Raw genomic sequence first — 14695 nt, forward strand, 5'->3', positions numbered from 1 at the left:
AGCGGGGTTAATAAGTGGATCATCTGCAATACAGAAGTATGACTGACAGTCAACATCCGACCAATCACAGCTCGGAGCGGAGCACTGCTGCAGGTGATGCGGATGTGAGCAAAAGGTGCAAAAAAGAGAAAAAGGAAACAGAAAGATGCTCAAGCTTCACTTGAGGGCGAGTTTGTTGCCTGAGTAAAAGACGACACAGTTCAGGTGCAATTCATGACATAAGTCCAGTCTCCAGGGATGGGTTGCAGGGGGTTCGGTTATCTGCAGAAGCAGCTGGTGGTCTTTGAAAGTGGGAAAACAGGGATTAAGTCTGGTGTGTTGTGTCCTGTACTGACTCCAATGCTGAAAGATGTAAGAGTTCAGCTGCTACTGTAATTATTTCACATTAAAGTCATTTTATGCATGGAAACATGTTGCTTAGAATAGTTTGCAGATTAATAATCTCCTATTTTGTTCTCTCTTTCATTCATAGAGTCAGACCAGGATATATGGATATCTGGATATTCTCTGAAGAGTGGTTACCCAACCTGGATTTGAATTTGGACAACCGGGGTTTTTATTTTTTATGTTTAATGCTCTCCCTTTTACCGGCGGCAGTGAACATCACCGGCAGTTATGCTTCAGTTCATTTTAGCTGTTAAACAAGACAGGGACGCGTCCTCACACTCAGTCGGGCTCATGTTTGACTCTTGTTTGAACATCATAAATAAAATGTTGTTTTATGGTCCGCTGTAACACATGGATGTCTTTGTCTGAACGGTTGGGGGTTACAGTGACAGAGGAAGAGACATCATCCGTCCAGACGGAAAGGCTCTTCTCATCATCTCACTGAGTCGCGCTGTTTCATGAAATTGGAGGGTTGGGGGCGGAGCTCGGAAGGGTTGGGGGCGGAGCGTTTGAAATGAATCGCGCGAGCAGAATGAGTGTGTTTGATGAGCGTTTCGGGGGTCAGACACATTCACACTGATATAAGGGGCAGAAATGATTGACACGGCAGGTCAGACGCTATCACAAAGTGGTGTAACATGAAAGTTAAAGACTTCTGAAAAATCCATTTGACGATTTTCTTGACAGAAATTCAATATAAAAAAAAAAAACATGAAAAAGAAACAAAGACTGCTCCCTGCCAGGCCTTGTGCTGCGAGATAAGGCTATAATTTGCTGAGGGAATCAAGTCTTTGTAGTGAAGAAAACTTGTGGCGCCCTTCTCTCCAATGCCAGAGCACGCGTAATTAGTTGTTTGCCTACCTTGTTTAGATAAATAAGCACAGGGGGATTGAGTTTAAGAGTATTACCTGCTACGTGTTTATTTTTTGTGTAACACGAATGCTTCAAACCCCTGCATCCCCAACCTCTGGGTCAGCGGAAATGATGCTGACGCAAGAAGATTAGAATTCAAGACTAATGGCTTCTTCCTGGCAGAGTGGAATTTTATCTGTGTTTTGCTTGCAAGTGAAGCAGAGGTGTGTGGGTGTCTGTGATGAGTGGTTCTCAAATGAAGTCAGCTTGGGCAAGATGGGGAGTCAATTCTGCAGTGAAATACTAAACATACTTGCCTATCGCTGTGTTTTTTTACATTTTAGATAAGCGTGTAACCTTGAAAACAATACATGTAGGAACATCAGTTATTGAAAACTCATCGGAGGGGTGATGACTTTCTCCAAGTAAAGCACATCGTGGATTCTGATAAACTGATTGTCTCATCTGTCAAAATCATTTATATATATATTTTTAGTTTGACTTGGGTTACTATCTAAACAATTCTAGGGTGAGAAAGGATAATATCCAGTCAAATCCTTCTTTATTGAGAGGGGAATTGAGGAATATGAGATGCAGAGTGCTGCTGTGAGGAGGTTAATACGAGTTCATTGCTTAGCTCAAAGTCTTTGGGAAAAAAAAGCAGACCTTCTATGTTGCGATGTAATGAAACAGAATTATTCATCCCTCCAGCCAGAACACATCGGTGCTAAAAGTAAAAAAATGGACATCTATGAAGACGGTGCACGCGTGCCCCTCATTTCAGGTCTTTAACATTGCTTTACTCTTCACTCTTCTCGCAGCCTCAACATTGCACCTTATAAATAGGAACTACTTTACATCACATACAGCGATTCCCAGATTTACTGGCTCCTGTCTGTGTGACTGCTGGCCATCTGTGTTTTGAAGCCAGCTAGTGAATAATTGATTGGTTCATGTATATGCAAAAGGATGCGCTCATCTCGGGGGACGTGTTAGGACGTAGCTTAGCAACACAGCAAAGCCCCGGTCAATTGTCAGGCAGCCCACGTGGAGGCGTCACGTGTGCTCTGGATCTGCTGGTGGAGGCTTTTCCTCGCTGTTTCGTGAGCGTGTTTGCGTGGAATGCTGTACGTGATTTCATAAGAGTAGGGAGGTGTTGAGGTCAAGAGTGCCCCACTCACGTTGGCACTCCTTGCAGCAGGCCCCCTTCACGTACGTAGGCGCCGTGCCTGCTGGGCACTGAGGAGGTGGGCAGGAGATGGCCTCGCATTGCACCGTACCGTTCTGGTGGAGGGGAAGGAAAACAAGAAACATATCAATTAAAGAGTGAGTACAGGGGGAATAACAATAATAAGGGGTGTTTGACTGATAGATTAAGCCAATTTTGAAAATCTAACTCTGTCTGTTAATATTTTCTTCATTATAAGCACAAATAAAAGAAGTTTTAATAATCACTTTGTCAGCAAACTCTAATGAACAACTTGCTGAATTTTCTTTTTACTTACTGGCTTATGACTTATTTGCTTATAATGAAGTATAACACACCAATCCATCCATCCACCCACCCATCCATCACCTATTCCCACTTAATCCAGTTCATTTATTCTATTTTGCACCTATAATCAACAAAAGTTAAACCAGAAAAATACATCTTTGTATGTGAGACTGATTAATTCCTTTTAGGATGCGTTCAAACAAACTGAGTGCTGCCACTCCAACCTCGATGTGCACCAAAGAGACCAAACCATCTGTTCAGTCAAGTTCTGACCTCCCCCAGATATCCTACATTTTTATCCTTTAGTCCCTCTGATTTTGAAAGCCTAACGTAAATGCCAAATTAACCGGTGCTTTCTACTAGCGAACCGAGCTAAATGCAGCATTTGCTGCTTTGGTCTGCAACAATAATCATATCAAAATAAGCTCTTAAGCTTGATTTATGTTTCTGCATCAAATCAGCGCTGTACATTTGCTTTCGCTAAGACTGCAGCCTGACATATACCGTCCCAGAAATGTAACAGATGAGGGGGAAAACTGGGCTCATCTTGTTTGGAGTATGCAATCTGTTGAAGAAGGTTGCTATTGTCACTGCTGGTAAAAGTGCAACAGCAGTTTGAAATGAGGACAGCGCTCATTCACACACTGCCAGTGTAAGAAGAAGTGGACTGGTTCATAAAGAGCTTTGACCACCAAGATGACGGTAGCGCGACCAGGACCCTGCATGGATACGTCTCACTTTCCCCTTCAATTACACTTTTTCTTCTTGATAGTCACAGGACTATGGTAGCACTCTAATCAATGCATGCTTTTCAAAGAAAAGTTGTTGCTCGACACATAAAGCATAGTAGATTTTATCAGCGGCCGTTATGTCTAGCCTTGGCTACCTCCTTTCTTCCTGTTGTGCCTGTAATTAACATCACTTCCACGGGTGAAAGCGCTGTGACGGCAACACTTATGAACCTAATCCACATAATTGAAAACATCTTAATGGATCACCTTTCGAATTTTAAAGGTCGCAGCTAAATGCCCCACATAAGGTAAGGAACACATTCCATGTAATTCGTTAATTGCAGCTCCGGAACGGCACGGCGTCGTACCCGGGAAACGCAACCATCTCATTGGATGAGTGGGTTTTACAAATCCTTAATGATAATTATCACCTGTCAGGAGCGATTAGATGTAGCGTTCTGAGTAATGTGTGATTTCCCATTTTGTTTTATATGTTGGCTTGCAGAGTGTGACAGCATCTCATTGGCTGGTCGGAGCACTTCAGAAGCACTGAATGAGTTTCACGTTTCAAGGCCGAGCAAAGAGACAAAGGGTAAGATGTGTTTGCTCATGTGGTAGAAGCCCGAGATCTCCAGGGGTTTCCAATTCTTTTTCGGGCAATTATTTACACTTTTTGTAGTGCATAGTAAACCCTTGAGACAATGAAGCATCACTAAGTACTGCTGTTGATGGGTCTAAGCCCGAGCACAGTGGCGGCTGATAATACACAATCTTGTCTTGGGTAACTGGGGCAACCCATCTCTAATGTACCGAAATAATGACAGTACAAGCCCCCTACAATGGGGCCCCTGCACTCTGTACCTCTACCGCATCCCAACATATGCCCACAAGCCCCCACCTTCACACGCATTCAACAGTGGAGCCAAACAAAAGCCATCTCTTACGGCTGAATAGAGCCATAAACATGCGCTCCTCAACATCGCACATGAGCTGAGTCGCACACGCAAACTACAGCAACAAGACACGGTTAAAAAATGCATGTTTTCAACAACAAACTCACATACATCTGCACTTTTTATTTCACTCAAACATTTGCAAATATATAATCATACAATCGCATGCAGTCATAACAAGCACATGTTTGGACTCCCTCCCTCTCTCCCTCCCACCTTCCCTCTCTCATACTTGATTAAATCTAAATGCTCTCCCTTTACTAGTCCTACATACACACATGCACACACACACATAATACATCAGCAGTCCAGTGTGAAACCCCACCGTGCACGTGCAGTTCTTGCAGCCATCTGTCCAGCCCTCATCCTCCCTGTAGACGACCCCCTTGACGCTGCAGGTTCGCTCACAATAGCAGCCATCCAGTCCATTCATCTTCTCCTCCGCCCGGGACAACTGCTCACACCACCACCCCAGGAGAAAAAAAGCCATGAAAGAGAGAACATTTAAGTTAACGCCATTAAGAGGCATATCTGGATGAAATCGGTGCAGGACACAAGTCAATCATTATATGCCATCAACTCTTTTTACACATTATCAGATAATACATCACTAAATAATAACCAAACTCTAACATTATGCACTAATAAGTATTTATTTCATCCTTTCGTTTCATCCTCATTAAACCCAGAACTGAAATTATTCATGATTTTATTTTTTTCAGATAATGCTCAAACTGTAAGAAACAGTAAATGATATTGTTGTAAAATGACCTTGCTCGAGGTTTTTGCCAGGATATCCTGCAGCTCCATGATTTTCTGCACAAGTCCGTGGAAATCGTTGCAGGTTGGACATGCTGAGACCCACGAGACAATTAAGCAGTTAGTACAAATATATCAAGATAATGTCTGCTAACTGTAAAATAAGACAGATGTAGTAACCTATGCAAACACACAAGATCATCCTCTTTAACCCTTTGAACCATTAATTATTTAAAACAAGTGCCCTTTTTTCCCAAATATAATTAACTTAAAACATGTAAAGTGATTAGTATGTTTTCTTGTGAAATTTATTGTTCTTTTTACAGGATTAAATTTGAAATGTATCATTATAGGATTTAAGTAGTCAACTGCAAAACAATCCTCTAAAATGGGAAATTTGGTCAATAGAATGCTTTGAAAGGATGGGGGCAGTGGTGAAGCGGCTAATCTCCAACTAAACTATCCAAAGCCTTGCAGATACTAGTGAACAGTTTTTGAATAAATGTTAACTGTAGTGATCACTATACATGAGTGGAAGTGTATTCACAGATGTACCATTTGCGTTTGTTTCAAACTGGAATAAGCAAACTTCTGGAAGCGAGGGGTTTGCTTTATTTCCTTACTCAAAAAAAAAAAAAGCCAAAAGCAAACGGTAAACTGTATTGCTTGACTAATTAAAATACAGGAACAACATAGCATAAAAACATTTTCAAACCCAAACAGTCATGCCCGAAAATCATTTGTAAGAGGAAATCCTCCTGCAGCACATAATAATATGCCGCATTTACAAACTGTGAAATCTTCAAAAACATGACAGCATATTAGGGTTATTTGGGGAAAAGAAATCACATATTTTTGCCAGGTTTATAAAGTCAGAATTCCTAACTTTATAAACTTGCATTTTAGCAAGAAAAAAGTCATGTCATTTTTTTTCATGAGGAAGGAAAATCAATCTCCTGACTTCACTGCTCGTCCAGCCAGCAGTAACAGGTCTTCATGCATGCGAACATGAGCAGCTACAAGCAGATAGATGTGTGGCTACCTCATTGATTGTAGAGCTTTCTCACAGCTCGGGTTCTGGTTGTAATATTGGGATTTCGGGACGAAATCAAGCCTATTTCTTTATTGCTCAATCTATAAGCCAAGTTTAATTTGAGGTCTGTGTAGTGATTCAAAAATGGTTTCATTGCAAATTTGCTATTCTATAAAGTCAGAATTTCTGAATAGGAAGTCAATATTCAATATGAAGGTTGTAAATTGCTGTAATATGCCATCGTATTAATATCCTAGCAGCTTCTTTATCTTCAACTTGCAAGTTATTATAAAATCCAAAGTTTTACTGAGGTAAAAACTTCTAATCTCTGTTAAGTTTTTTTATTCCTATTAGACATGAATATAGAGATTTCATTATAAAATATTAAAAAAAAAAGGCTGCAAATGAGAGCCTTGCACAATACATGTTCCAGGTATGGCGTTAAATGCTCAATCCCTCTCTAAATGTGCAAAGGAAAAGTGTGATCTTACTTCTGTTCAGATCTGGACACTGTGAGATGTAACCCTGCGGCATCACCAGGATCTCCACGTCCTGCATCACCCCCTGCACACGCAGACACACAGAAAATGTTTGGACCAAAGAGAATAACAGATCACAGAGAGCTAACCAGCAGCACACGTAAGACGGAGGAGGTCCAAATGGTTAGAAGTGTCTACATGTAGTCATCTGAGTCCGACTTGATATAATGAGAGCCTTACATCCCCAGGACATGGTTAAACACACCTGTTTAGTAAGTTGTGGTGATTGGTGAGGTCACACATCTGACTACAGAGAAAATGCAGTAAAATTGAGATAGAGATGACATATATTTTCAATCTCAAGTGTTGTCTCAAAGTAACAGGGGCCCCATTTATAAAGCTTGCTTGCGCACAAAACAGGGCTCGAAATATGTGCAAGCCACATTCTACGCAAAGGTTGGGATTTAAAAAGAAAAATCTAACCAAAAAACGTGCGTATCTCTACGCCAACCCTGACCCTCCCGTAGGAACAATCTTAAGATATGGGGAACTGGCGTCGCAGGCGGTGAGGTGGTGAAATGAAGCCAGATTCATGTAATACTCTTAATCACATATCAGACTTATAATATAATAGCGCTGATCGTGTCCCTCTGTGTTTGAAGCACAGCATCAGTCAGGACGCTCTGGTGCTGCTGCTGCTGCTGCAGCCGCAGTGCCTCGTCACCCACCGGCCGCTTCCAACCGTAGAGTGACTGAGGACAGAACAAATCAGTGCCGGGCCACTCTACGGAGCCCCTAAAGGGACTCAGATTTTCTTTTTATATATAATGAGTTTTACGCGCGCATGAAACCTTTACGCACGTGCGTAAACCTAATTCATGGTTCCGCGTTAAAATGACGCAGAGCCTACGCCGTAGGGTACGCGGCGACGCGCACCTACGCCGTAGGTTCTGTGTTGGTGTAACGCGGAACCATAAATCAGCCTTGAAGGTTTCACGTGCGCACGTAAAACTCATTATATATATTAAAAAAACTGTGTCTCTTTAGGGGCTCCGTACCTCTTGGCCTCCACCATCAAATCGCACCACTTCTTTTTTTTTCTGCAACGGATCTGTCCGTGGCACTCACGGCATTTAGCGCAGCAACGCTGTGCTGCCACTCACTCGCTTTATTTTATACTATTTATATACTTTTTCTACTTTTACTGTGACCACCTCCACCTCATCCACAACATCTCAATCTCAGTCTCCGTGAAATTTAGTGGCACGGTTGCCTAGCTTGATATGTCTCATTCATCCTGAGGCACAGCAGAAACAGGCTGCAGGAAGCCGCTGCGCATGCTCAGCAGGCTCATTTATATGCAAATACAGTCATGAACTACTTTGCATTGCCCATTTATGGTATGAAGTGGGCGTGTAGAGGGCGGGATATGAGGCGAATTCACCTGCGCAACCTTCCAGCTGGACTGTGATTTATAAAGCGAACATTGCATGCAAGTGTGCGTGCACGCGGTTTTATAAATCCGGATTTATTTCGGCTTTTGGGTTTACGTGCACTTTTAGTATGAATCCTACACACTCTTTTATAAATGAGGCCCCTGGTCTCCTAAATTGACACTCTAATGAGTTATTTCATATCTGGACACAAACCGGAAGGTAACTGAACCAGTAAAGTGGGACGGTGTATGCGATTTTTTTCTTCTTTTTTTCACTCCCCTCACATAGAATAATAAAGAAAAAACAGATTTAATTTGGACATAAGTCCAAATTGTTTTCTATCCAATCGACAAAAAAACGTTTTTGGACACAACACACACACAATCCAGACACACACCCTTTTGCCGTGGCCTGTTTCCCACCTTGAGAGCATTTATTACCCTCAGAAAAAACACAACTTAGGGAGAAATTGTTTTTTAAATTGTCTTGTCACTTCAATTTACCGGCCGTAAATTTCAAATCCTGCAGAAATGACTCGCTGATTTTTCACAGCATAGTGCAGAAATGGAGGCGATAGGAGTTGCGTCTGTCAAGCTTGTAATTACACCACAACCCGTTAGATTTATTTGCAGCCACTGTACAAATATCACACCCTGCGAGAGCAGTCGACTTTATCTGAACCGTGATTAATTCTGCATCATATGAAGTAGATGAAGACACAGTGACACACAAAAAAGGGAGCATTTACCTAGCTAATTACAAATTTGTAAGCAAAACTTATTATGAGAGTGAGGTTTAGCAACAAGATGAATTGATATGAATAGAGTCAGATTTTATTGGATCACTTAGAAGGGAATGAGAGAAAAGCTGGTGTGAGTGTGATGCAGAAAGAAAGAGCTGTCACTTCTCTAACTAACTAATGAATAAATTAGTTAAGATATGGAAATAAAGCTCCTAGGATATTCTTCTGAGAGATAAAATCCACTGACAATGTGGGGTTGTAAATACAGTAAAGGCCCAGAAGTTTGAAAGTGTTTCATTGGAATATGTGGGTATCAACAGGAATGCGGGGGATTTGATAGGAATAAGTTGGAACTAATTAGAAAGAAAGGAAACTTCCAAAGATATGATTACCTGATAAAGCATTTAAATGTAGCTAAAAAGGTAAAAATCAACATGAACTTGATTGTAACGATCAGGTTTAATGCAAACTAAGTTGAATTTCCACCCTGTGCATTCTCCAATTACATGCCCTGATAACTTCTGCACAATCTTGCACACTAGACCAGGATTATTGAAGACAAAATATCAGCGCTCACGGCTACATCCAGTCAAGTCAAGTCCGGTATAGCTGGTTTAAATAAATGTGATCTATGGCTTTACACTTTAACTAACAAATACAAAATGTGCTTGGACAGTGGCCAGCGAGCCAGTAAATCAGATCAGATGCGTTAAATCAGATCAGATATGTTAGCCCATCACTACGAGGCTGTTTCTTTTGCCGCGTCTTTGTACAGGCAGTAAAGGTTACTGTTTGATTTAATATGCTGGTTGAGGGCTCTTACCTCTTTAAATTTCATCTAAATTATTTTTTATTGATTTGTCCAGCATCAGTTGTAAATTACTTAAAGCACTTTAGAATATTTGAACTATATCTACAGCATATGCATCAGGGTTAATCCCCCGGAACAGAGGGGTCACCACAGCGGGTCGTAGTCTACACATCGATTTGGGATGATTTTACACCGGATTCCCTTCCTGATGCAACCCCGTAAGTACAAACTTAACAAAGAGACAAACTACACGCGCACACCTGAGTGTGAAGTTGAGACTGAAGTTGAGATGCTTTGTAAATTTGTAAATAAAAACCCATATTCCCAATAGAACATAAAAACATATCAGATGTTGAAATTGAGACTTTTTGCCATTACATTGCAACAGGGTGATGATGTAGCAATCACTCTTCTTTTAACAAGTGTCTGTAAACATCTGTGAAAGTGAGGAGACCAGTTTGTGGCGTTTTAAGAGAGAAATGTTGACCCATTGGTGCTGCTCAATAGTCCTGGACCTTTGTTCGTTTCATGATGCACCAAATGTGAAAAGGTCTGGCCTGCAGACAGGCTAGTTTAGCACCCGGACTCTTCACCTGCAAAGCCTTGCTGTTGTGATGGATCCAGTACAAGGTTTATTATTGTCTTGCTGAAATCTGCAAGAGATATTGTCTGTATGGGAGCATATTGTACTCTAAAACCTCCAGCATTGAAGGTGTCTTTCTACCCACACCATAGGCACTAAAGCAGCCCCGTACCGTCAGCGATGCTGATAAGAAGCTGAATGGTCCCTTTCCTATGTGCTACGCAGGGAATCTTTGATTTCCAGACGAATTTCAAATTTTGAGTCATCTGACTACAGAACAGTTTTCCATTTAGCCTCAGACTCTTTTAAATGAGTTATGGACCAGAGAAGACAGCAGCGTTTCTGGATTGTGTTCATGGTTTCTTCTTTGCATGATAGAGCCGTAAGCTGTTCACGCCACGGACAGTGATCTCTGGACATGCCGTCCATGCAGTGATTCCCAGTAGAGAATAATTCTTGTTTTATATGCAGTACTACCTGAGGGCCTGGAAATCACAAGTATTCAGTTTTTACCTTCAGCCTCATCCACCCACACACAGAGATTTCTTCCTGAATTATGAATTTTTTGATGGTGTTATACATTGTAGATAGTGCGATCTTCAAAGTGTCTGCAATTTTTCATTCAGAAACATTAGCCTGAATTTGTTGCACAATATTTTGGTGCAGCTTGTTGCAGATTGTTGAATCTCTGCCCATCATTACATCTGAGACGCTCTGCCTGTCTGAATTACTCCTTTTATGCCCAGTCATGTTACTGATCTGTTGCTAATTAACCCAAATAGCTGTTCAATGCTTTTCCAGTTGTTGTTGATTTGTGCCAGTTATTTGTCCAGCCCTTTGTTGCATTGTTCCAACTTTTTTGACTGGTGTTGCTGTCATCAAATTCAGAATGTCTCTGTTTCCACATCTGATATGTTGGTTATGTTCTCCTGGGAAAACAATATGGGCGTATCATTGTATTCTGTTTTCATTTACATTTACATTTTTCATAGCGTCCAAACATTTGCTGAAATTCATAGATATATAAATACTTTATATATGTGCATGCGTATATATGTTATTGAATTTGTGTTTTTCAGAAGCCATATTTTAATCTTACTCTACAGAACAATTCCAAATCAAACATTTAATTCCAAATTTTAATATTTCTAATATTACCTTGCTTAGTTTACCATCTAAAGTTTCTTAAAATGTACTCAGAATTGGCTGTGCCGTTTCAATCCTATGCAAGATATAAAGAAAAGAACATGACAGGAAATGTATTATTTCTCATGCAATACAATCTTAGGAAACTGCATAACAAGATCATCTGCTGGCCCTAAAGGCATCACCCAGTCATACAACAGGCTGCTGTCATGTCGCACTAAAAGAAAAAAAGAGAAAAACATGATCTGATTTGCACTTTCTGTCTGTTAAAAAATAATATTCTGTATTAGTCATACTGATTCCTCTCCGTCAGAGACACAATCTTCAGTGGTTGTCACAATTATTCCGGTTCCTCGCTGAAATTCAAACAAAAAAGGACCAAACTATGGGTGAGATCGCATAGCTGGTTTAAACTATAAAATGCTCCCAGTTAGTGACATGTATCCAGTCAGGCTGAAAAAATAAACAAAGATCTCACAGTGTGAGGTGAAACTTGATTTGGACGTTTCACACTAGTGGTTGTTTGAATTTCAAGGAAAGTTTTCTTCCACTCCGCTTCATTAACATACAAACCACACCAGTGATGGAGTTCAAAAAGTGTGTCACTCAATAAGGAAGAACCAGAACAACTGCGTAGACAAAATAGGGAATAATCACTGAGCTGTGGCACAGAGGTGCAGGTACGCTCATTCTGAAGACTTCCCTAATACTGCTAGGGTTGGGATTTTCTGGTCTTCAGCTGACAATCATACAAAAGAGATTGACTGCTGCAATGTGTGTGTGTGAGCACATGTGCGCTAATGAAGCTGTGAGTGTTGTAAAAGCAGCTCTACCAGCTACTCATCAAGTTCTGCAGAAGAGGGATGGGGAGAGATGCTATACTGCATGGACAATTATCAGTTGACTTGTAAAGCTTCTTTCATTACGCATTTGACACAGAAACAAAAAAACACACAGCAGCCAATACACAAAGTGTAAAGTACTAACAGTGACAGTACATGCATACACTACCGTCACCAACAGCTAGTTACGGGTAGACTAATTTGAAAAAACTAGAGGCAAGCTGAATTTTTGGCCTCAACATGTTTCGCTAGGTGAGAAAATCTGAAGTGCAGTCCAGTCTTAAATAGATGAAATACTGAATGTCTGCTTGCCTGATAAACAATACTATATACTGGGCTTAATGAGGACAGTCCCAAGTCTATTTAATGATTTCTCCCAAATCTGCGTCGTGGGGCTTTCTGAGATAATTGCGCTGGGCTTAGCAGCAGACTAAGGAAAAGGGAACAAACAATGACAAAAGATGTCAATTCCAGTGGTGAACAAAGCAACCCTCAAATTAAAATGGTAAGCCTTGAGAAATGCAAGCAATTAAACTCAGCAGCTACAATAAATAAGACCAAAAAGGACAAAAAAAAACAAAGAGAAAGAACACAACGCAAAAAGCAAATGCATATGGTGTGAGAAGTTAGCCCTCTTCTGAATCATTCTTTGCATATTATTATGACAGATAAGGACAGGCATCCACTTTAATGTATTCTGAGAAGGAAGTTGATAATGCAGCGTTAACCTTGAAGAAGCCATGAGCAGCATTTCTCTGTCCGAGCCAGAAGGAAGTGTCCTCAGGTATGTCCATGAAAGGGGCTTCCACCACACGCTCGTAGATCCTAAAAAAAATACACACCCATGAAGCAGTGAACAGTTTCAAATCACAAAAGTGTAGTTAAAACAGTTTAGATGTTATTTGCTCTGGTTAGTTTCTCTTCACGCTGCAGGTCCTGCCCTTATAAAGCCCCTTGTTAACTTTTTTCCCTAAGGAGGGAAGAGAAAGCTGCATGCTTTCTGCGGCACACATGGTGAGGCCGTCTGCTTCTTCTGTTGTGCCAAGCGGCATCATCACGCACAAACAGTCACGCCCAAATCAAACCATACAGCAGGTGCATGTATAATACAGATTTATATAAGATGTGTTCACCCTTCATGTGGCCATAGCTAAGGTTACAGCATGGAAAAAGTAAAGTAAGAAAGCAAAGTATATACTTAAATTGCAAAACCAAAGAATGACATCTGATGACACTGAATTGCCCGCTCCTATCATTGCAGGGATGACACTGAAACTTCAGCGGCCTGTCTTTATTTTTCTGTGCCTGATAGAAAGGCCAGTTCAGCAAACCCAGGTATCCTCAAGCGAACATGAAACCCTGAGCGAAAAGTCTGTAGAGGAGGGTTACCTGATTCGAGCTGACCTATTGAAAGGGTCTGCTGATGCAGGTTGGACTTGCATCGCCATGTCAGTCTGGCTGAGGTTTATCAAATAAGGGTGTGAGTCCCTGAAAGCCTCCCAGCCACAACCAGTGATCATTGTATTAAACTGGGCAAAAAGCCAGACATGAAGTCTCACTAATACATCATAAACAGGAATTGATGTGCAGAGTACAACCCTTCCCAATCCTATTCTCACAGGCAGCTTTAAGTTTTAGACAAAGTTATGCCCGTGACAACCTTTAGGTCTAATTGATTTCTATACGTTTATCTGCTGAAGATTTTTATATTGTGCACATGGAAAGTAAATGTATTTTTATCCTAAAAATACTTTCATAACATTCGTGATCCCTTGCTTTCCTTTTGCTGAATATATTTATTTTTTTAGACTCATTCTTGATGTTATTAACTGTAAATTAAGTGCTGACAGATTTCATACCCACTTAATAAGGTCATTGCGTGGGCTGATACCAATCTGGTGCGCCGCATCAATGAAAATAACATCACAATTTCTGGTATATAAATGACTGTCTGTGCCATCCCCAACAACATACCTGTTGCAGTCCACATGTAAAATGACATGAGATGCACTGACGGCCACGGAGACTTTGTGCCACTGGCTGTCAGCCAGGCTGTATGGGAACACCTCGGTGTGATCCTGTTGACTTTTGGTGCGATAATGAAGACGAACCTCACTGCGCTGCCCACTGCTCTCAAGCTCCAGGAACCTGAAAATAAAAGTAGAAGCTGTTTTAATGACAATCCCACAATGAAAGTAGGTGGATTACCATTACACTTTTTTGCAAAACAAAGGGGAAACTCTCCGCTGCGGGGATCTGCGTTTCCATTGAACAGTGTTTTTTTCTGTATGAACACAACTCTCCCCATTCTCTCTCCATATCTCCGTAAATCTCTGTGTCTCATCTGCTGAGACTTGTCTTTGTAACAAACAAAAAAAAAGATCTCTACTTCGAAGAAGATGGATGAATTGCTACTGCTGCTACTGCCGGTGAGAAAAGTCTACAG

General features: G+C 41.0%; 1 protein-coding gene across 1 annotated transcript in view; it reads right to left on the bottom strand.

Annotated features, from left to right (window-relative positions):
* The window catches only part of nell2a (neural EGFL like 2a), a 119377-nt gene that overhangs the window by 89604 nt on the left and 15078 nt on the right, over positions 1–14695 (bottom strand). Inside the window, exons 4-9 of the mRNA XM_061721080.1 lie at positions 14224–14397; positions 12978–13074; positions 6702–6774; positions 5190–5272; positions 4744–4872; positions 2421–2523 (exon numbers count right to left, since the gene is read on the bottom strand). Of these exons, the coding sequence (XP_061577064.1) occupies positions 2421–2523; positions 4744–4872; positions 5190–5272; positions 6702–6774; positions 12978–13074; positions 14224–14397 (659 nt within the window). The remainder of the gene's footprint in view (positions 1–2420; positions 2524–4743; positions 4873–5189; positions 5273–6701; positions 6775–12977; positions 13075–14223; positions 14398–14695) is intronic.

The sequence above is a fragment of the Cololabis saira genome, chromosome 5 (genome assembly GCF_033807715.1).
Source record: "Cololabis saira isolate AMF1-May2022 chromosome 5, fColSai1.1, whole genome shotgun sequence".
Taxonomy (NCBI): domain Eukaryota; kingdom Metazoa; phylum Chordata; class Actinopteri; order Beloniformes; family Belonidae; genus Cololabis; species Cololabis saira.